Source organism: Tetrapisispora phaffii, chromosome 7 (genome assembly GCF_000236905.1).
Source record: "Tetrapisispora phaffii CBS 4417 chromosome 7, complete genome".
Classification (NCBI taxonomy): domain Eukaryota; kingdom Fungi; phylum Ascomycota; class Saccharomycetes; order Saccharomycetales; family Saccharomycetaceae; genus Tetrapisispora; species Tetrapisispora phaffii.
The window spans coordinates 300,344-321,034 of NC_016526.1; the positions used below are offsets into that span (position 1 = coordinate 300,344).

The 20,691-nt window shown below is 31.7% G+C and overlaps 11 protein-coding genes across 11 annotated transcripts; 5 read left to right on the forward strand and 6 right to left on the reverse strand.

Moving 5' to 3' along the window:
* Positions 1–148: 148 nt before the first annotated feature.
* On the forward strand, positions 149–2,563 carry TPHA0G01460 (uncharacterized protein; the record flags this gene model as incomplete). The annotated part of the gene is made up of 1 exon (XM_003686369.1): positions 149–2,563. One exon carries the CDS (start codon positions 149–151, stop codon positions 2,561–2,563), a length of 2,415 nt encoding a protein of 804 aa, XP_003686417.1.
* Positions 2,564–2,673: 110 nt separating this feature from the next.
* On the reverse strand, positions 2,674–3,549 carry OSW1 (Osw1p; the record flags this gene model as incomplete). The annotated part of the gene is made up of 1 exon (XM_003686370.1): positions 2,674–3,549. One exon carries the CDS (start codon positions 3,547–3,549, stop codon positions 2,674–2,676), a length of 876 nt encoding a protein of 291 aa, XP_003686418.1.
* A 556-nt stretch (positions 3,550–4,105) lies between these two features.
* Positions 4,106–6,088, forward strand: SEC63 (protein-transporting protein SEC63; the record flags this gene model as incomplete). The annotated part of the gene is made up of 1 exon (XM_003686371.1): positions 4,106–6,088. The coding sequence occupies one exon, from the start codon at positions 4,106–4,108 to the stop codon at positions 6,086–6,088; it is 1,983 nt and encodes a 660-aa protein (XP_003686419.1).
* A 190-nt stretch (positions 6,089–6,278) lies between these two features.
* NAT5 (peptide alpha-N-acetyltransferase subunit NAT5) lies at positions 6,279–6,791 on the reverse strand (the record flags this gene model as incomplete). Its single annotated transcript, XM_003686372.1, has 1 exon — positions 6,279–6,791. One exon carries the CDS (start codon positions 6,789–6,791, stop codon positions 6,279–6,281), a length of 513 nt encoding a protein of 170 aa, XP_003686420.1.
* A 275-nt stretch (positions 6,792–7,066) lies between these two features.
* On the forward strand, positions 7,067–8,224 carry TPHA0G01510 (uncharacterized protein; the record flags this gene model as incomplete). The annotated part of the gene is made up of 1 exon (XM_003686373.1): positions 7,067–8,224. The coding sequence occupies one exon, from the start codon at positions 7,067–7,069 to the stop codon at positions 8,222–8,224; it is 1,158 nt and encodes a 385-aa protein (XP_003686421.1).
* A 246-nt stretch (positions 8,225–8,470) lies between these two features.
* On the reverse strand, positions 8,471–9,031 carry TMA16 (Tma16p; the record flags this gene model as incomplete). Its single annotated transcript, XM_003686374.1, has 1 exon — positions 8,471–9,031. One exon carries the CDS (start codon positions 9,029–9,031, stop codon positions 8,471–8,473), a length of 561 nt encoding a protein of 186 aa, XP_003686422.1.
* Positions 9,032–9,725: 694 nt separating this feature from the next.
* Positions 9,726–10,280, reverse strand: TPHA0G01530 (uncharacterized protein; the record flags this gene model as incomplete). Its single annotated transcript, XM_003686375.1, has 1 exon — positions 9,726–10,280. One exon carries the CDS (start codon positions 10,278–10,280, stop codon positions 9,726–9,728), a length of 555 nt encoding a protein of 184 aa, XP_003686423.1.
* Positions 10,281–11,175: 895 nt separating this feature from the next.
* Positions 11,176–13,074, reverse strand: TPHA0G01540 (uncharacterized protein; the record flags this gene model as incomplete). The annotated part of the gene is made up of 1 exon (XM_003686376.1): positions 11,176–13,074. The coding sequence occupies one exon, from the start codon at positions 13,072–13,074 to the stop codon at positions 11,176–11,178; it is 1,899 nt and encodes a 632-aa protein (XP_003686424.1).
* Positions 13,075–13,845: 771 nt separating this feature from the next.
* Positions 13,846–14,820, forward strand: ENV9 (Env9p; the record flags this gene model as incomplete). The annotated part of the gene is made up of 1 exon (XM_003686377.1): positions 13,846–14,820. The coding sequence occupies one exon, from the start codon at positions 13,846–13,848 to the stop codon at positions 14,818–14,820; it is 975 nt and encodes a 324-aa protein (XP_003686425.1).
* A 1,130-nt stretch (positions 14,821–15,950) lies between these two features.
* CDC60 (leucine--tRNA ligase CDC60) lies at positions 15,951–19,241 on the forward strand (the record flags this gene model as incomplete). The annotated part of the gene is made up of 1 exon (XM_003686378.1): positions 15,951–19,241. The coding sequence occupies one exon, from the start codon at positions 15,951–15,953 to the stop codon at positions 19,239–19,241; it is 3,291 nt and encodes a 1,096-aa protein (XP_003686426.1).
* A 364-nt stretch (positions 19,242–19,605) lies between these two features.
* Positions 19,606–20,373, reverse strand: TPHA0G01570 (uncharacterized protein; the record flags this gene model as incomplete). Its single annotated transcript, XM_003686379.1, has 1 exon — positions 19,606–20,373. The coding sequence occupies one exon, from the start codon at positions 20,371–20,373 to the stop codon at positions 19,606–19,608; it is 768 nt and encodes a 255-aa protein (XP_003686427.1).
* Positions 20,374–20,691: the final 318 nt, after the last annotated feature.

Below are 20,691 nucleotides of genomic sequence, written 5' to 3' on the forward strand. Positions count from 1 at the left end.
AAAGTAAGGAGTTTATATCGAATATATATTCATTAATATACCACATTGATGATGTTATTTAGAATTGATAATTAAGTGTGATTAAATAAATCAGATCATCACTCCAATAGGATATAATTCCAGCATATTATTGTGATCAAATCGAAAGATGGTTTCAACTAATTATACAAAGTTGCCCAATAATGAAGGAAGTAAGGATATAATTGAAAGTGAAAATAGTAATATTACAAATGTAGAAGAGACAGTACAACAATATGAACAACAGAATTTACACGATGGAAATAATGATATAGAAATTCAAGACTTTGAATTACCTTCCCAACCCCCAGATTATGGTTTTAATTCTTCTGATATGATAAACATTAACTTTGAAGATGCAGATTTAACTTGTGTAAATAGATCTTTTCATGAAAAGTTGAAGAATTTAGGTTATGATATTCATGGACATTTACGATCAAAATTTATTGACCCACTTTTTGCATTAATGCATTTTTTCTCTGAGAAACTAGACCTTTATTTGAATAAAGTTGGTAATCCACTGATACTGAGGAGATTTTTATATATAATATTCATGGGGGCCGTAGCGTTATACGTATTATCTAGTGATTACATGTCGAACACTCATACACGGGGTGCAAGAGGATTGTTTTCTGATCATAGTTTGCTATTGGATTACGCCAAAAAATCGATAGATTTAGCTAAATTTGAAAATGATTTGGAATACATAAGTAGCATGCCCCATATGTCAGGTACAAAGGGTGACATTGCTATCAAAAATTATATCAGTGCTTCTTTCCAAAATAATGGCTTAAAATTAGTAAAGGAGCACTTGTATGGTGCATACTCTAATTATCCTAAATCTCAATCATTGCGATATTATATTAATGGAGATATTGCTAATAAATTCGATATTAAATTAACAAAGAATAATTTTAACCCATTATCTGCTCATGGAACAGTTTTAAAAACACCGATTATTTATGGTAGTACCGGTACAGAAAGTGATTTCAAAAATTTAAAAGAAAATGGTTTGTTATCCGGTAAGTATATTATTCTATTAGATTATGGGAAGGTTATTAGTGAACAGGTGCTATTAGCCCAAAAATATAATGCAACGGGAATAATTTTTATCTCAAAAGAAGACGTTAATAACCCAGATTCGATTCAACAGAGATCTGTCGGTATTGAACAATACTCTAATGAATACGATAGCATGAGTTTAGATTCATCAAGTGTACCTGCATCAGACGCAACAGATAAAATGATGAATAGATTTTCAAAAATACCTACCCTTCCAATATCGTATAGGGACGGAAGGACAATTTTGCAGCATCTTTCGATTCGAGGAATTAAGTTTTCTAATGGTAAATCCAGTGGTACTATAGGTGACGTACTTGTGGATCTTGCGGTTGAAACTGACGTTAAAGAGAATCATTTTGTCTCTGACATCATTGGTAAATTTGAAGGGAGAGAACAAACCGACAAAGCAATAGTCTTGTTAGCTTCAAGATCATCATTAGGATACGGAGCAAAATATCCAAACTATGGTACTGCTATGCTTCTATCATTATTGGAATTATTCCAAGAAATGAAGTATAAATATAATTGGAAACCTTTAAGAAACATTTATTTCATATCTACTGGCGGGAATGAATTTAATCATGCTGGTTCAACTATGTTAGTAAAACAAAAATTAAAAGCACTTAAAGACGAAATATATACCGTGATAGATATATCTCAAATCGGCATTGAAAATGATAATAGGGATATCAATATTCAAGCCCATCCACTTTTACAATCTTTTTTCAAGAATAAGGATATATCTGCAGATTTTAATATCACTTTAACAGATATTGAGCAATATGGCGATTGGTTTCCTTTTATGACTGTTGGAATACCATCCATAGTAATTGCAGACCCTGCTGTTCAAAACAGAGGACCATCAATAGAATCTCAATCCGATACATTTGAATCACTTCAAACCATGCTTCATAAAGATGAAAAAACCAAACAAACATCTGATACGATCTATTTTATTTTAAAAATTGCTTTTAAACTAATAAATGAACCATTAATTCATATGGATATCAGTGACCACGTTATAAAAATTGATAGCTATCTGAAAGATATTGTTAAAAATTATAGTAGAGAACTCAATGTCAACAAAGTCACTGAAGGTCTCCTATTATGGAAATCTATTGGCACTGAATGGGAAAATTGGAAACGAGGATGGGAAAATGTTGTTTGGACTCATGGCCAAGGATTAGAACCATCTCTTCTATCCATAAATCGTTGGACCTGGAATAAAAAATTGGCAAATATTGGAAGACGTCAATGCTATGGTAAGGGTATTCCTGGCCGTCAATATCATAAAAATGTCTTATTCGGTCCAACATTATTTACAGAAAGTTTTGAGGGCAATGGATGGGTTTTCCCTGGTGTAATGGATGCTATATACGAGAATAATTGGAAGGAGGCTCAAAAGCAAATGGACATTATAGGTGAGGTTCTCAAATATTCTGCGAAGTATTTTATAGAAGAAACTAATATAAGAGACTATTGATTTATGACATAAAATTGACATGAAAATTAATAATTTATAATATATATTAATATATGATAAGTATATATAATATTTCCAACCATTATCACATAAAAATTATTTTACTCTTATCATCGAAAATGAGAGATGACAACTATCTCTGAGGTCTGTGTATTAACTACTTTGGGTGAATAAGTAATATGAAGAGCGGGGGACTTTATAAATAGTTTCTTAATTTCAGGATTATTTATATGTTCTTTTTTACCATTGATGTTATACAGATACTTATTTCTTTTGCCTTTCCCTTTATCAAACAATTTTCTGGAAATTATATTTTCTTTATCTATGACTGAATAATCATGTAACCGTACAGAAATATCATTTCCAAAATCCACAAACTCTGGAGAATTGGGATTTGTTACTTGAATAGTATTATTTAGAGTTTTTTTTTGGAGATCTGTGGAATGTTGAAATAATAGATTTTTTCTTTGTATTATATTTTTACCATGATAAACAACTTTCACATCTGCATTCTTCATGTAAATATTTTTGATAATTCTAACCGAATTAGCGCATTCATGATTCATTTTTTGTTTTAATTTATTGTCATTGTTCAAATATGTTTCCAAATTGTCAAAATGACTTAATCTGAATTTCCTTTTGCTTAAATGTAATCTTGACAATCTTGTTCTTTGTAGCATAGTAACATCTGGTCTATTTTCACACCCATCGTAAAAGGTAGTTATTAAGAGTGGTTTAGATTTTGCAGATCTCACTTGGGTTGCAGAAGGTAAGTTAACCATATCTTCTATGCGAACAGATGTAAGAGGAGTTCTTACATTAACAAATTTGTGTTTTAAATATTTTGACCATGTTTTTGTTGACTTTAATTTCCTTTCATTCGATTTTTTCTTAGAAAATCTATAGAAACAAATCCTTTTAACCTTTCTAACGTAGAATAAAACTTTTCTAGACCTTGATCTTCTAGGAGGGGGAGGTACCCTCATTGTAATTTATCAGCAATATTATCTACGGTTTCGAATGAGTAACCAATATTTAGTAGCAACCTTTTGAATGCAGTTCTGGTAACCGAAAAGATAATAAAATTTACAGATTAAAAAGACCAAAATATCTTATTTATATCACAATAATATTTTTTAAATTAATAACAACATTAATATATGTTCTTTATCTACTTTTATTTTATATCATTCTAAATTCAATGATTTGTGACATTTCTTACTGTGTCGTTTACCTGTCGGCTTCGTTATCGCCTTGTAATACAATATTTATTATGGCAATGTGTATCATTATCTACGAGTAAATACGTTTTTTCAAGAATACCCGTTTAAATATTTTCTTTATATTGAAAACTTCATCATAGTGTGAAATGCAATTGAACAAATCATTGAAACTTGAATGATATAGTTATTGAAAGTGATAGTATTTAGGAACAGTGAGTTTTAAGTTATAAATTTTTTAATAGTCGATCAATAATTCTTGACAATTACCGTTACAGATCTGCCAGATTTGAAAGTGTTGGAAAACAATAACGATTAGAAGATGCCTCAAAGTTATGATTACGATGAAGGCAGTGAAACATGGCCGTTTTTCATGTTAACTTTGTTGCTAACTGTTTTAATTCCAATGACATTAATGCAAATTTGGAAATTAACTGGTAAAACTGAAACTGAGGATGAAAAAGTTTTAAAGGTTAACAATTCAAAATCAGTAATGAATAAATTGGATGACAAATATACCGATAGTAGTATTGTTACCTTTAGAGATAAATATAATAACTCAATTAATAATGTTTTTAGCGCAAAGAATGGTCTTATTATTGTTGGTTGGATTTGTGTTTCAGTCTTGATTCAAATTATTAATAGTAATGAATCTATTGCAAAATCGGCAATGGGTACCTTTGACCCATATGAAATATTGGGTGTCACTGTAAGCTCGACTGAAAAAGAGATCAAAAAGGCTTATAGAAACTTGTCTTTGAAATTCCATCCAGATAAGTTAGATAGAAATTTATCGGAAAAGGAAAGATTGTCAATGGAAGAAATATTCGTTCAAATTTCCAAGGCTTATGAAGCATTAACTAATCCTGCTACAAAAGAAAACTATTTATTGTATGGTCACCCAGATGGTCCACAATCTCAAATTCATGGTATTGCTTTACCAAGTTTCCTAGTCAATGGTTCTTTAATGGCCAAGATTGTTATTTTTGCATATGTTTCATTATTAAGTATTGGTCTACCATATTTAGTTAGAAACTGGTGGGTGAAAACCAGATCTTACACCAAAAATAATATCCACGTTGAAACAGCATCATACTTTGTTGACAGAATGATCAACTATAAGCCATCTGAAATTTTAACAGTTAAGTTAATTGTTAGTTGGTTATCGCATTCTAAAGAATTCAGAATATATTATCCAACTTTAACTGCTGCTGATTTTGAAAGATTACTTCTAGCTCATATTAACAGAGAAAAGGTTGACAAATCAGAAAGAGATATTCAATATAGAATTGTCGCTAAATGTCATACATTAATTAATGGTTTGGTTGCTATCGCTTGTGGTTTTAGAAATATGGATATTGCCTCTGCTGCTTTGGATACATTCAAGTGCATAATGCAAGCGGTTCCAGATTCTAAATACTCTGAAATCTTACAATTACCAAACGTCAATAAAGATCATTTTATTGAAAACTCGGAAGACATTTTTACAGTTGGTAAATTATTCACACTCGATGATAAGAAAATTGGCAAAGTATTAGGTATTAGCGACGAAGAATTATTAAAAGACACATTAGCTGTTGCATCTAATATTCCATTTTTAAGACTTTTAAAGGCTGAATTTAAAGTCCCAGGTGAGAAAAATGTCATAACTGGCTCTATCCCTTATATATCTTTGAAAATACTTGTTCACTCTGCTAGACAAAAAGTAATTTCTGAAAAGAAATTCCCAGAAAAATATTTAGAAGACGACGAAGATTTTGAAACTATAAAGGATCCATATTCTAATCTTCAAACGATACCTTTAACTACTTACTCTTTCTCACCATATTTCCCAGCCAAAAGAAGAAGCGATTGGGTTTGTTTGATAGGTTTACAAAAAGACAATAAGATTATCCAGACACCAGTTACTATTGATAGACTATCATTTAAAAATTTGAATAATGAGTTTGATAAAAGATTGATTACTGAAATCAATGATAAAAATTTCAATCCTGAAGAATGGGATATTGCTAAGATTAATATTCCATTGGGTCAACCAGCACCAAACGAAAAGGGGACAGCATTTTTTAAGGTAGTTATAAAATCTGCTGATTATTTTGGTCCTGATTTGGAGTTTACGATGAAGATGGATGTCATTGATCCACCACCATTTGAAGAAAAAGAAGAAATATATGAGGATGATAGTGAAGATAATGAATCTGGTGAATCAGATGGTGAAGAATCTGAAGAAGAGTCAGAAGATGATAACGATTCTGATTACACAGATATTGATACTGATACTGAGGATGAGGATGAAGATAATTAAAGCTTTGTACTATATTAAAATTATAAACATATACAAATAATGATATAATATAATATAAAGGTATTTGATATAGCTTAGTGAATGCTGCTACATATGATAGCGTGGTAAAATTTTATCAATTACAATCTTATTTACTTAGAAGTATACATTCAGCACTCGAAATGAAAGTTGATTACTTATAAGAACTTTTTTATATTACCTTTTTCATGACATATGCATCTTTTGAACTCTCGTCTAAATCTTGATAGTAATTCTTTAGTGGAGTGCTATCCAATTTAAACCCTTGTTTAGTGTACCATTCAATGGCATGTATGTTATTAATTGATACATGCACATATATATCGTGCTGATAATGTTTTTTCGCTTGCTCTTCTATAAACATTAACATTGTAGATGCTATACCTTTCTTTCTATAATTCTTTAAAACTACAATTAATTCTATATATATTCCTGAAGATAAAATTGAATTCTTCTTATTGGGTATTAGTCTTGCCTTGATTGCTCCAACTGGCATATCCCTAAAATATGTGATTTTGCTGAAGAAAACTTTGGACTCTGATGTGCATATCTCTTTATAAAATGAAGTTGGATATGTTATGGGCAAAGTATGTTTTACTAGAACTTCCAAAACTCCCAAATTTTTTTCATTAACAGTGCCTAACTTTAACATACTTACTAGTGTATTACACTTCAAACTACTCATTAATGTAGCATTAAAACATTTTGACCTAAGCTTTTTAATAACCAATTAACCTTTAATAATCGATGAGTTCTAAGGTGTTTTTTATGCAGCTTAAGAGCCGCGTCTTCCTTATATCTAATTTTATTATTCCCAAAACTAGATCTTGAATCCTTTTAAATAATGAGATAACATAGGTATATAGAGAGGGATTGTTACGGTTAAATGGTTAACAAACGAGGAGACATTAAATTTAAAATAATTAAAAGTTACATTAAAAACAAACAGCTTCACAACATATGTCTGTGGTCAGATCTTTAACCCTTTTAGAAACAAATAAATATCTCTTTAAATATGCTATAACCAGAGGATATTCATCATCTTTGCACAGCAATATTGAGGCTAATTTAGAAACATCTCATGTCTGGAAGAATTTGGAACTCGATCATTCGTATACAAAGCAAGAAAAGGTTGAAGTATTTAAAAAATATTTAAACCACTTAATTACCAATGATTTATATCCGGAGAGTGGTTCAAAAGAAGATGATCTCTTGCGTGAGATTTTTCAAACAGTTTATAAGAAGCCCATGAAGAGAAGATTAAAACTTCAGCAGCTAAAATATATGTACAAAGGCTTATTGGATAATAAAATTAACCGTACTGATCTTAGTAATCTATTAGATTATGCATATAAATTGGAAATTATCAATGTATCAGTACCCAAAATTATTAAAGATAATGCTTTAAAATCCAACCTTCAAATTAAATCAATAATAAATAATGCATTAAAAATGGAGCCTAAAAATAAAAATAGTTTAGATAATGTCATTGATGGCTTGCAAGCGGATTCAAAAATAAATAAGATACCGGCTCGACATATAAAACTTTATTTATCAAAAGAGAAACAGAAAAAGGATATAGGTATGAATAATGCCATCGATGATGCAGATATTCAATCGATTGGAGGTTATCTGGAAAAAGAAGGCATTAAGCAGAAAGAAATCAAGAAGTTAGCATGGGAGCAAAATAAAAAATATAATTGGCAAATTAATCAATCTCCAAAGTTAGAATCTGCAGCAGCTATGCTGTTCAAGAAATCCAACGATAAATATAAATTGAATATTTTATCATACATTAAAATTGGCTGTTTAAACCCTAGATATGATTTATCTATTCCTCTTTCTAATATGTTAGTTGAAAATTCCAATGCTAAAGAAATATTAGTATATGATTTATCAAATGAGAGTGTCATTTTAAAGACCAACACTATAGCACATAATGAAATTATATCCAACGTTGAAATAAAAGATCTTTTTGACATTTTGAATCAACCAAACTTATCACCAGAAGATACGCTTGTTGTTTTAAATAAAATAATGGTTAATGATTGGGAGTTAATCGGGATTAACAATAGTAACAGATCTCAAATAATTTTCCAAAGACCGTTATGTCGTTAGAGTATAGACCTGGTATTTTAATTAGTGACATGTTCCTTTTTCTTCGACAGATATTACAAAATTACAATTATTAATCATATTCATTATAACCATAAATCAATCCCTTCCCTATATGACTATTTAAAACAGAAAATTACAAGACTTTAAAATAAAAATGCACTAATATTATTATATGACGATTTATTCAGGTTCTTTACAAAGTTAGTTTCTTGTACTGAAAAGTTGGTTTAGCTTTCTTTTATCGCATTATGACATTTCGACGTCATTAGTTTTGGTAATACTGTTCAAAACCTGCTCACCTTTATTATTAATTCTAATTAACTTCATATTGGTAACACCACCAAAAGTTTTATTCCATTTTCTGATAAATTCGACATTTTTTTCGTCAGTTAAATCGGGACACAAGAAACCCTTTTTGAATTCCTGCTCTTCTATATCTCTCTTTTGTTGTAGCAGTAGTTGTCTATTTGTTGGTGGTCTATTAGATCTTCTCTTTTTTTTAAGATCATTTAATTCTTCATCATCTCTAGCAATGAATTGTTCAATAAAAAGAGCAGTTTCTTCATGAGAAAAGAAAGGTTTCTCTTTGAGGGCATCAATATTTATAGCATTCTGAATGAATCCCACACGAGATAGTTCGTGAGATTTTTTGTCATGATGGGCTTTCTTTTTCTCAGCTATTTTACCTTCACGCAAAGTAGCTTTATTAAGCTGTTGGAATTTACGGCCTCTAGGATGAATGACGTTCTGTTTAGATGAAGCTTTCATCCTTTTTTGAATTTTTCCTAATGACTTACTAACAGGCATCTTTTATTTTATTTAGTTTGGTGGAATGGGTTGTTGTATTAAACCAAGAATTACAAGAAGTACAACTGGAGGCATATTCTGACAAATTTTATTCTCTTATGACATGTAATATACAAGAAAGTTTTACGCATTTTATGCGATGACCTTGGTTATTGTAGCTTTTTGATGCCAAAAATTTTTCACTGCGGGAAAACATTTAATATCACGTGATAGCGGTATACTATTGAATATCGATCTCACGGTGAAAGGAACAAGCTATTACCAAGTGACACACGCATTATTCATGAACTGGGATATATTCAGCTTTTAGTAATTAACCTATAGTTTATTTACTGTTTTAGCATTTAAATTATATTAAAATAAGATGTGGTTTTAGCATGGTCGTAAAACAACAATTGGATGCGAAAAATAGGACATGAAACTTCCAATTGAATATTAAAAGGTCCTGCCGGAATACGGAAAAACTGTTAGACAGATCATATTAATTTATATGTATGTATTTATAATTGTCCATATTTAGTGCATATGAGAGATCTAGTATGTATTTATGACTTGTTTTTGTTTACAGTAGGGGAAAGTGTTAATATCTCCGGTGGTAATGTTATAATAACCTTTGCCTGAAGAAAAATTAGCATATTAGTTAACTGACTTTATATTCCCCTGAAACGTTCGATGCTATAAAAGTATTAAGCATTTAATAAGTTGTGACATTAACATACTGAGTCATGGTTACCGGAGATAGAGTAACATACTCGACAACTGGGGATAGAGTGACTGTTTGTGTGACATATTCTGTGCTTGGAACACAAACTGGAGAAACGTTGTCATTGTTGGCTGCAAAAGCGCTAGCTGCACTAGAGTCTAGGGTAATGTAGACAAATGTGGTGCTGGTGGAGGTAGTAGTGGTGTCTAATGAGCTGTTTTGTTCAGTGTATTGCGATACAATTTTTTGTTCATTGCCAGCAGTGGTAGTAGTAGCAACAGCAACTGGAGTAGCAGTAGCAGAAACAGTATACCATTGGGTGGAGTACACAGTGGAAGTAACATAGAAAGTAGTCGTGTCGTCCGAGTAAGTAGCAACAGAGGCACTAGAATCAACAGAGTATGTAACTAGATTGCTTGTTGGAGATGCATTAGATGAAGAGAGTAGTAGATCAGTAGCGTCCAATGCTTGGACAGTACCATTGGTGTAAGCAGCGGAGCTGAATGAAAGTAAATGTAGAAATAGCACTAATATTAACGATTGCATGATATACAGATTTCAAATTGGGTTTAAAAAAGGAATGGACTGGTTTGAACAGAGAGGTTCTATAATTAGTTTCTTGTTAAAAGGATAGCAAAAACTAATTTTAACCAAAATAACAATAAGTGACTATATATATATATATATAACTTATAAGAACTAAAGATTGAAAGACGCTCTAAGAAATTCGCTAGTGAATACATGGTTTCTAAATTTATTTCATTGTTCTTCAAATATATATTATTCATTTTAGTTTATTTATTTATATATATATAATTATTTCTTTAAGAGTGATTTATATCTCGATCTATGCCATATATATTGTTGAACGTTTTGAATTCTTGAAATAACATCCATGTCTTCGATTATGAGTTCATGAAAAGTTTGGCGTTTTCGTAACTTTTACATTTTTCATTCAGAGATCGACGCGCAGAACAGGAATTTGTGGAAACATTTTCGCGTTTGACCTCATCTCTCTATTTTGATATAAATAGTATTTACTTTGTCGATTAACTCAAAAGTAACAGAATAGACACTCCTATGAACGTGTTGGAACTTTTACAAAATTGGAAGTGGAAGATGAGATAAGTATATCATGGTTATGCAATACTTGCCATTTGATTTGAATTCAGTCGAATACATACTAAGGTATGGCTTGGCTTTTTTTGCAAGGATTACCTTTACACAGATAGACTAAATAATAATGGATATGAAAAAATACTTGCTAACGGGCCTCAATGGTGTATATTTAAAAGTGTGTTTAAGTATTATAAGTCCTATGTCATTTATTTTCGGTTTTTATTTTCGTTTCTATTTCAACTGAAATAGGGTCTTTTATTTTGCTTTATTATTGTTCTTGTTCATTGTAATGCAATGCCAATTGGTTGAGATGCAATTGGTTTCAAAAGAATTGATGTGCATAGGTATTTAGTTCTGATTCTTCTTGGGTGAGAACTTCTTCTTTCTTAAGTAAATTGATTATTATTCCAGAAATAAAAACACCGTTGTTGAATACACTTTTACTTATATCATCAGTATTGTGTTTTAAGGTCAGTAAGACTTTTAATATAGATGCTAATTGATCTGGAAGTTGTGTGAAGAGTATGTTAGAAGAAATATTAGATGCATCAATATTCTTCAAATAAATACCTATTGTCTTGGTCAATTGAAATAATTGAGGTAGAGTTACAGAACTGGTTTGACCATTACCTTGAATATTATTATTCATCTCGTCATATTTAAATGCGGCCTTGAATAGGTCTTCTAGGATGTCAGTATCTATGGTAGTTCTGGAAACTAATAATTTATCTAGTAATAAGCATGGAACTAGACCTCCTGTGGCAATCACTATATCTAAAAACTTAGATGTATCTTCTGTTGTCACCAATTTAGTGACAGTGGAACTAGGTAAAACCACAAGAAGTTTCGATAATAAATTGTTGATTTGATTTCCAAGATTCGCGAAATAACTTGTTTGATCTTGACAGAATTGCAATGTGTTCACTAATGGTATCAAGTCTTCTACTGTCAGTAATATTGAGTTATTGATATTTAACAACTTTTTCACAAGTTCAAGAATACCTTGGAACTGTATGGGATCGTTTAATTTTCTTGAAATTAAGAATAACTTTTCAATTTGCACTGATTTCAAAAGTTCATTTGCATCATCTCTTGAATTAATGGAATTCGAAAGGATAATTGCCGCTGCTGAAATTTGATATGTTTGTTCTGAATGCAATAAAATTTTTAGGGCATCGGGTTGCTCATGTTTGTTGTCATGAGATTTATTAGCAGATATGTGACCGATCGATGCCGATAATCTTCTCATTACGATCAACTTATTAGGAAATATCTTTTCATATAATACATCTAGAATATCAAATAAATTTTTCTGAATGTTCAAAATTATGTCTTTATTTTCTTTGGGTATTTTTAATTCAAAAAAGCTTTCGCTGCTTACAATAGTTTCAAAACTTATGCAGAGATTCATTGTAATTTCGATACAAGGATCACTTTCGTCTTCTAGTTCTTCATTATTATGTTGATCTTTATTTAGTTCCATAACTTCATCGTCATCTTCTTTGGAGTCCTTATTCTCTATTTCTTTCGAAGCTCTCTTAATAAAAGTACTCATAAATAATAGGTCTGTGGGATGAATAGGAATGGAGTCTGTATCACTCTGTATGAAATCATTGAAGAGTTCGGCTGCCATTACCACTGAATCAATTTCTTCGAGAAATACATGCTCTCTCATCTTTAAAAATGACAAAAGTTTACCTCTTAAATTGCTAGAGAACTTTTTTGTATATTGTTCATTATCGATGCATAAGTTTCTAATTAATACAATTGACCTCAGTTGCAATGTCGATAAGATTGAGCCATCAACATTGTCACCAGGTAGCTCGTTAATGTTTAGTAGTCTGCTAATAAAATAATCTAGTAGCAAATTCTTTTTGGAAATATCATCATGAATTAATATATTTCTATTGCTATCGTTATCTATTAAACTGTTTGCTACAGATCTGATAAGCTCAGACGATAACTTAAACCACGAAATTTTGTTATAGATGTTATCATTGTGGAAACAAATATCTAAAATATTCTCTAGAACTCTTAAAAGATTACTTAGCAGCCCAGTTTGTCCAACAATGTTTCTGTTATTTGGAGCACGTAATGACACAGCCAACTGATCTAATACAGTAAGATAACTTTCTAAATAAACATCTTGTAAGGGAATTGAAGATACTGGGTTGGCATTAATTATAGGTTGTAAACCAAATAATATCGATTCGTAATCCATACCTAAAAATTTAAATATGTTGGTTACAATTGTCTCTGAATACCAAAAGTTAAACCTACCTATAACCAATTTGAAATAAAGCAAAGACAAATTACAAAATAAACTGTATGCAGCTCTTATATATGACTCGTAGTCTTATGAACCTTGGTTTCTACAAAGATAAATACACTATATATATAATTATCGATTACTAATTGAAATATTGTTACATGTCGAAAATTGCAGACCTTCTTATTTCGTAAACCACCACATCAGCTTACTAATAACGTTTGATATTGACATCTCTAACAGTTTCAGAATATGGCATTACAAATTCAGACGTTGTCTATACATGTTGTAAAGAAAATGAATATTCATTATGTTACAATGGTTTAAGTTCCGTCGCAGCGTTTAATTTTCCAAAATATTCATTCTCTCATTGACTGACCTTGCAATTGTAGAAAATATCAATCTGAAACCTTGTATGCTGAAAAAAGTAAACTTTGATTATCGATGTTTAAGATGATAGATAAGTTGATACGTTTGTTGCATTGAGTACTTTCATTTGCCTGTATGCATTGAAAATTGACGTTCTGTGTGCATAGACCATTCATCTAAGTAAAGAAACAAGATAATCATAATACATAAAAAATTTTCTTTAGACCGATATTGATATTAAAAGGATATTTGGAAGATTTATTTTATCTTTAATAATCTAACTAATTGAATCAACTCTTCAAGAGATACAGTCATTGAAAGTTAGCTTTAATATTACAAGTTTAGCAATTAGCAATGTTTGATGTTGATACTTTACCATATTATAACCCCAGCATAGAGAGGAAAATCGCTATCATTACAGGTGGGAACAGTGGTATCGGATGGTATACCGTGTTACATCTATACATGCATGGTTTTACGGTGTATATATTTGGAAGAAATTCCGTGAGAGTTAATAAAGCTATTGATAAAATTATTAGGGAAGCTAAGCATCGTTATGAAACTTGTAAAGATCCATATTTAAAAAGTATAATACATATGGGAGATATAATATATCTTCACATGGATTTATCTGACTTGCACTCTGTCGATAAAGCAGCAAAAAAGTTTTTGAAATTAGAAACAAAACTAGATGTGTTAATCAACAATGCGGCAGTGATGGCATTGCCATATGAGATTACTGAGGATGGATTTGAGATTCAATTACAGACAAACTATATTTCACCATTTTTATTAAGTGTGAAGCTGTTACCACTTTTGCAGATTGCGAAAGGGAGGATGATATCCTTATCATCCATAGGTCACAACTTAGAACAAATGCATTTTAAATTAAATCAATCGTTTGATTATAAACCTAATATGATATTCACGTGGTTTAGATATGCAGTTGCAAAGACTGCTGTAATACAATTTACCAAGATGTTATCAATTAAATACCCTGACGTGTTATGTTTGTCGGTTCATCCGGGATTAGTTATGAATACGAATCTATTTAGTTATTGGACTAGACTTCCGATTGTAGGTATATTTTTTTGGATGCTATTTCAATTGGTAGGCTTTTTTTTCGGGGTTTCTAATGAAGAGGGATCTATTTCGACTTTATATTGTGCATTATCTGAAGATTTAAGTCTCGATAATGATAATGGTAAATATTTCACCACAGGGGGTGTGGAATCCACTCCAAGTCGCATTGCAAACAATTTAGACAATGCGGCCTCGACATGGATCTGGACAATACATAGGTTGAGAGAACGAGGGTTTGAAGTATGACAAGAACCGAAACAGTTACAATCTGCATGGAATATTTACATATTTCCGAATTTAAATGGCATGAAAAGAATCACAGTTAGAGAAATTAATCATTGATGCATCCCACAGAGATCATAGAGAGAGCAAAACTCAACTATTAAGGTAATTATATAGCATTAGCAAGAATATGACGTTACAATAACAAAATTAAAATGTTCCATTATATAGAGGGCAAATTGTTTACATAAGTAGTATCTTAGACACGTTAGCTCATGATTAGAATTTTTGAATAGCTCTTTTAAGTGTTTATAAATGATTGCGCTGTGTTATGAATTTTGTATGCATTTTCAATTGTACTATCTGAACACCACTGTCGTATATAAACTTGAACTGCCCTGTCATCAATTCATTTATTTCCCTTCTTTAAAGTCTTAGCATTACCAGCAACACCAAACCTCATCGCGACCCCTCTCTCCTGCCCGCTAGCGGCCCGCTAACAGCGTGGTCGAACAACTTCCTCTCTAACCATTCCTGCCTAAACTGAAACCCATCCTGCCTGCCACGAAAATTTCCAGCCTAACAATCGATTTACTCCTAGACAGAACCACGTCTTTCTCCAGGCGCTTCCCATCATCCTTACTGCCATCCTCACCGCCTAATGAGCCTACTGCGCACCAATCTCCTTTACGGCTGCATTTTCAAGAAGAAAAAAAAATTTCAAAGAAGAAACAATAGCCAACTAAGAAGTTTCACCATACCCAATGCTGTAATTTAGTTTAATTGTACTGATGAATGCTGTTCCATAGTGAAGAGCAATGGATGGTGGTGAGAGAGTTGTTATTATTTTAGTAAATCAGATAGGTTCCCGAGAAATGTTAACGTTCATCCTTTCTTCTTAATTACTATCTTCTGTTATTTAATGCTTGTATGTAAAGACAGAGCACAGAGACAGAAATTGTACCACGAAAGTAGATCTAGATATTCTTAACAAAAATTCCAAACTGTTATATTACTCAATTTAAATTCTATTCTTTCCATCAATATTGGATTTTTGGTTATATATAATTATATTTAAGTGTTGTTCGGTTTAGTTTATTATTATAGTTCACTTATTCTCAATTCTCAAGATAAACAACAATCGGGAACGAAAAATGTCAGCTGTTACTGAATCTAAAGGTTTAGTACTAGAGAACACATCTCGTAGAGATGCTCTAATTGCCATTGAAAAGAAATACCAAAAATTATGGTCTGAGGAACATCAATTTGAAATCGACGCTCCAAGCATCGATGACGTTCCAATCACTATGGACTCTGAGGAATTACATAAAAAGTATCCAAAATTCATGTCATCTATGGCTTATCCATACATGAACGGTGTCTTGCATGCTGGTCATTGTTTCACTTTATCTAAAGTCGAATTTTCAGTTGGTTTTGAAAGAATGAACGGTAAGAGAGCTTTATTCCCATTGGGATTCCATTGTACTGGTATGCCAATTCTAGCTTGTGCTGACAAATTGAAGAGAGAAGCTGAAATATTTGGTAGTGATTATTTGAATGTCCCTGCTGAAGAAGACGAAGAAGTCGAAGAAGCTCCAAAGAAACAGGTTTCCGAAGATGTCACTAAATTCAAAGCCACCAAGTCCAAGGCACAAGCTAAGAAGGGTCGTGGTAAGTACCAATTTGAAATTATGCTACAGTTAGGTATTGCAAGAGAAGATATCAAGAAGTTTGCTGATTCTAAGTACTGGTTAGACTACTTCCCACCTTTATGTCAACAAGACTGTTCCGATCTAGGTGCACGTATCGATTGGAGACGTTCTTATATCACAACTGACCGCAACCCATACTACGATGCTTTCATCAGATGGCAAATGAATAAATTAAAGGAACACGGAAAAATTAAATTTGGTGAACGTAACACTATTTATTCAGAAAAAGATGGTCAACCATGTATGGATCACGATAGACAAACAGGTGAAGGTGTTACTCCACAAGAATATGTCGCTGTTAAGATAGCGGTTACTGAATTTTCACCAGAAGCTCAAAAGGCCATCGATTCCGCTGGTGATAAACTTGATAAATCAAAGAAATTTTATTTCATTGCAGCTACTTTAAGACCAGAAACAATGTATGGTCAAACATGTTGCTTTGTTTCTCCAAAAATCGATTACGGTATCTGTGATGCTGGTGATTCTTACTACATTACTACTGAAAGAGCGTTCAAGAACATGTCTTACCAAAAATTAACCCCAACCAGAGGCTCTTATAAACCAGTTTTATTCGTCAATGGTCAAGCATTCATTGGTTCTAAGATTCATGCCCCAATTTCTGTTTACCCTGAAATTAGAATCCTACCTATGAATACCGTAATTGCTACTAAAGGTACCGGTGTTGTCACTTGTGTTCCATCCAACTCTCCAGATGATTACATCACAATGAAGGAATTACAAAACAAACCCGAATATTATGGTATTGACCCAGAATGGGTGAACTTTGAACCACTCCCAATTATCAAAACAGAAAAGTATGGTGACTTTACAGCTCAAGCTCTAGTTGAAGAAAAGAAAATCCAATCTCCAAAGGATATCAATGCCTTAGCAGAAGCTAAAAAATTGGCTTACAAAGAAGATTTCTACAGCGGTATTATGACCTTCGGTAAGTACACCGGTGAAAAGGTTGAAGTCGCTAAGGACAAGGTCAAGAATGATATGATCACAGAAGGTGTTGCTTTTGTTTACAACGAACCTGAAAGTCAAGTCGTTTCCCGTTCCGGTGACGAGTGTATTGTTTCATTAGAGGACCAATGGTATCTAGATTATGGTGAGGAATCCTGGAGAAAGTTGGCTGAAGAATGTCTACAAGACATGCAATGTTTCTCTCCAGAAGTTAAGAATGCCTTTGAAGGTGTTTTAGACTGGTTAAAGAATTGGGCTGTTTCCCGTACTTATGGTTTAGGTTCGAAATTACCATGGGATCCTAAATATCTAGTTGAATCGTTATCTGATTCTACAATATACCAATCTTTCTATACTATTGCCCATTTACTATTTAGTGATTTCTATGGTGCAGAAGTCGGTCCATTGGGTATCAAACCAGAACAAATGACTGATGAAGTTTTTGATTACATTTTCCAACACACTGATGACATTGAAAGCAATATTCCAATCAGATCTTTACAAACTCTAAGAAGAGAGTTTGAATATTTCTACCCATTAGATGTATCCATTTCTGGTAAAGATTTAATTCCAAATCATTTGACTTTCTTCATTTATACTCATGTTGCATTATTCCCAAAGAAGTTTTGGCCAAAGGGTATCAGAGCCAATGGTCATTTGATGTTAAACACTGCTAAGATGTCTAAATCTACTGGTAATTTCATGACATTAGAACAATTAGTAGAAAAGTATGGTGCTGATGCTTCTCGTATTGCTCTAGCAGATGCTGGTGATACTATTGAGGATGCTAATCTTGATGAATCTAACGCTAATGCCGCAATTTTAAGATTATTTAACTTAAAGGAATGGGCCGAAGAAATGATTAAAAATATAGATTCTCTAAGATCTGGTCCAATTACTGAAGTATTTGATATTGCATTTGAAAATGAAATGAATTCCTTAGTTGAAAAGACTTATGAACAATATACTTTAACAAATTATAAGAATGCATTGAAATATGGTCTATTTGATTTCCAAGCTTCGAGAGATTACTATCGTGACTCTGGTGAGACTATGCATAAAGATTTGGTTCTACGTTATATTGAAACTCAAGCTTTGTTATTAGCTCCAGTGACTCCACATTTCTCTGATTTCATTTATCGTGAATTGTTAAAGAAGGAAGGTTCTGTTCAAAATGCTAAGTTTCCACGTGCTACAAAACCTGTTGACCAAGCTATCTCTGCTTCATTAGAATACATCAGAGATTTACAAAGAAGTATTAGAGAAGCTGAAGGTCAGGGTATGAAGAAAAAGAAGGGCAAACCTGCCGATTTAGATTCCTCCAAACCAGCTAGATTAACATTATTAATTTCTGAAAATTTCCCAGAATGGCAAAATGCTGTTATTGAGGTTGTCAGGGAATTATTTGAATCTCAATCCTTAAATGATAATAAGAAGGTTAAAGAGAAGGTTGAACCAAAAGAAATGAAACGTGCCATGCCTTTCATCTCTTTGTTGAAACAACGTTTGGCTAATGAATCTGCTGACAGTGTGTTCAATAGAGAATTATTATTTAATGAAGTTGAAATTATCAAGGGTGCTTTACCTAACATACAAAAGGCTACACAATCTGTTTCCGTAGAAGAAGTAAAGATTCTTTCATTCCCACAAGGTGCCAAGGTTGGTAAGAATGTAATTACAGGTGAAGAAGAAGAGTTACCAAACTTTGCTAGAATAATTGACAATGCTGTACCAGGTACACCAGGTGTTATTTTACAAAATTTATAAAAATAGATATGTAACTCGATTATTAAATTATTTCTAACTGTACTTTCATAATTATAATAGAATAAAGATTTCCATACATAAAACTGGTAAATAAATATAAGTAACATGTAGTTTATTCGAATCTTTAGAAAAAAATATGATATTTTGTCTAAAAAATTTCGATATCTATTAAAATTTTCTAACATGTGCATAATATATAAGGTACTAAGTAGGTTGTAATTCTATAAAACCTAATACCTGTACTATATAAGTAATTTATATTATCCTCAGTGAGAATAATGCAAATAAAGAAACTTGTGTGAATATAAAGGTGTTCATAATTTCTGGGTAGAAAAAAATAATGCTTCATAAAAATAACCAGTATTTAATGATTTCTTATTTTCTTTGCAACAAAATTGAAAGAACGTCTCCTCCTTCTATGGCCAGCTCTTCTGTTTCTAGTTCCAGAATTTCTTACATGTTGATCTTGGACTTTAATGTTCATTTCATGTATGTCGGTGATATTCTCCGAGAAGTCAACAGTTTGTTTAATTTGTGGTGGATGAAAACATTTCAGATTATCAAGTACTGATTTTGGAATATTATCCCATTCTTTGTATAACTCTGAACCGGTAGCTGAGAATAACCAAGGAGTTGATACTTTTAAATTTTTTTTAACTATATCCATAGATAATGAAATTTCATAGCAAGTGCAAGGATTTTCTTGTTCACTAGCTAATTGGTTTACATCAATGGACAATGGACGGTAACCAGAGTAAAATAAATCAGTGTTGAATTCACTGGAATGCAAATGATGTGTCGTTGGAGCTTTTGGTAAAGAAGAGTAATCAAATTTAATTTGTTTAGCTTCTGCAGTCGTTGTAGAAGTTGGATGTAATAATGGTAAAGTAGGGTATTTATTATGAATGAGATGACTTTGAAATTTCTCAGTATGACAAATACTTCTATCACTTCTATTAATTGAATTTTTCAAATTTTTGAATTTTTTTGGTTGATTGTTAAATTTGTTTCCATTTTGTAAAGCAACTTGAACGTTATAAAAAGAATATGAAGATTGTGAACGTATAGATACGCCAGTTTTCCGTGTGGAAACCTTTTGTAATAACTTTGAAGTTGGATGTGTTCTAAACATAGTGAACAACTGTTTGTAATAAATAAATAAATAAATAATTGGATGAATAAATATGGAAGAAATTGGTTTCTCTCTTGCTAAGGTTGAGATTGTTATTTTTGAATATATTTCAGGTTAAATTGTAGAACTTTGGACTTTGGTGCTTTTAAACATAAATTTTTTGCCTCTACGCTTGAAAATATGTTATCAAGGTGAATGGTTGGTGGTAAGGTTTATCGAAGAGTTTCATAACAAACAAACATAAACGTAACTTCCATGTTTAAGAGTTTGATATATTTCAATAACTATATATATATATATATATATATATATAATAAA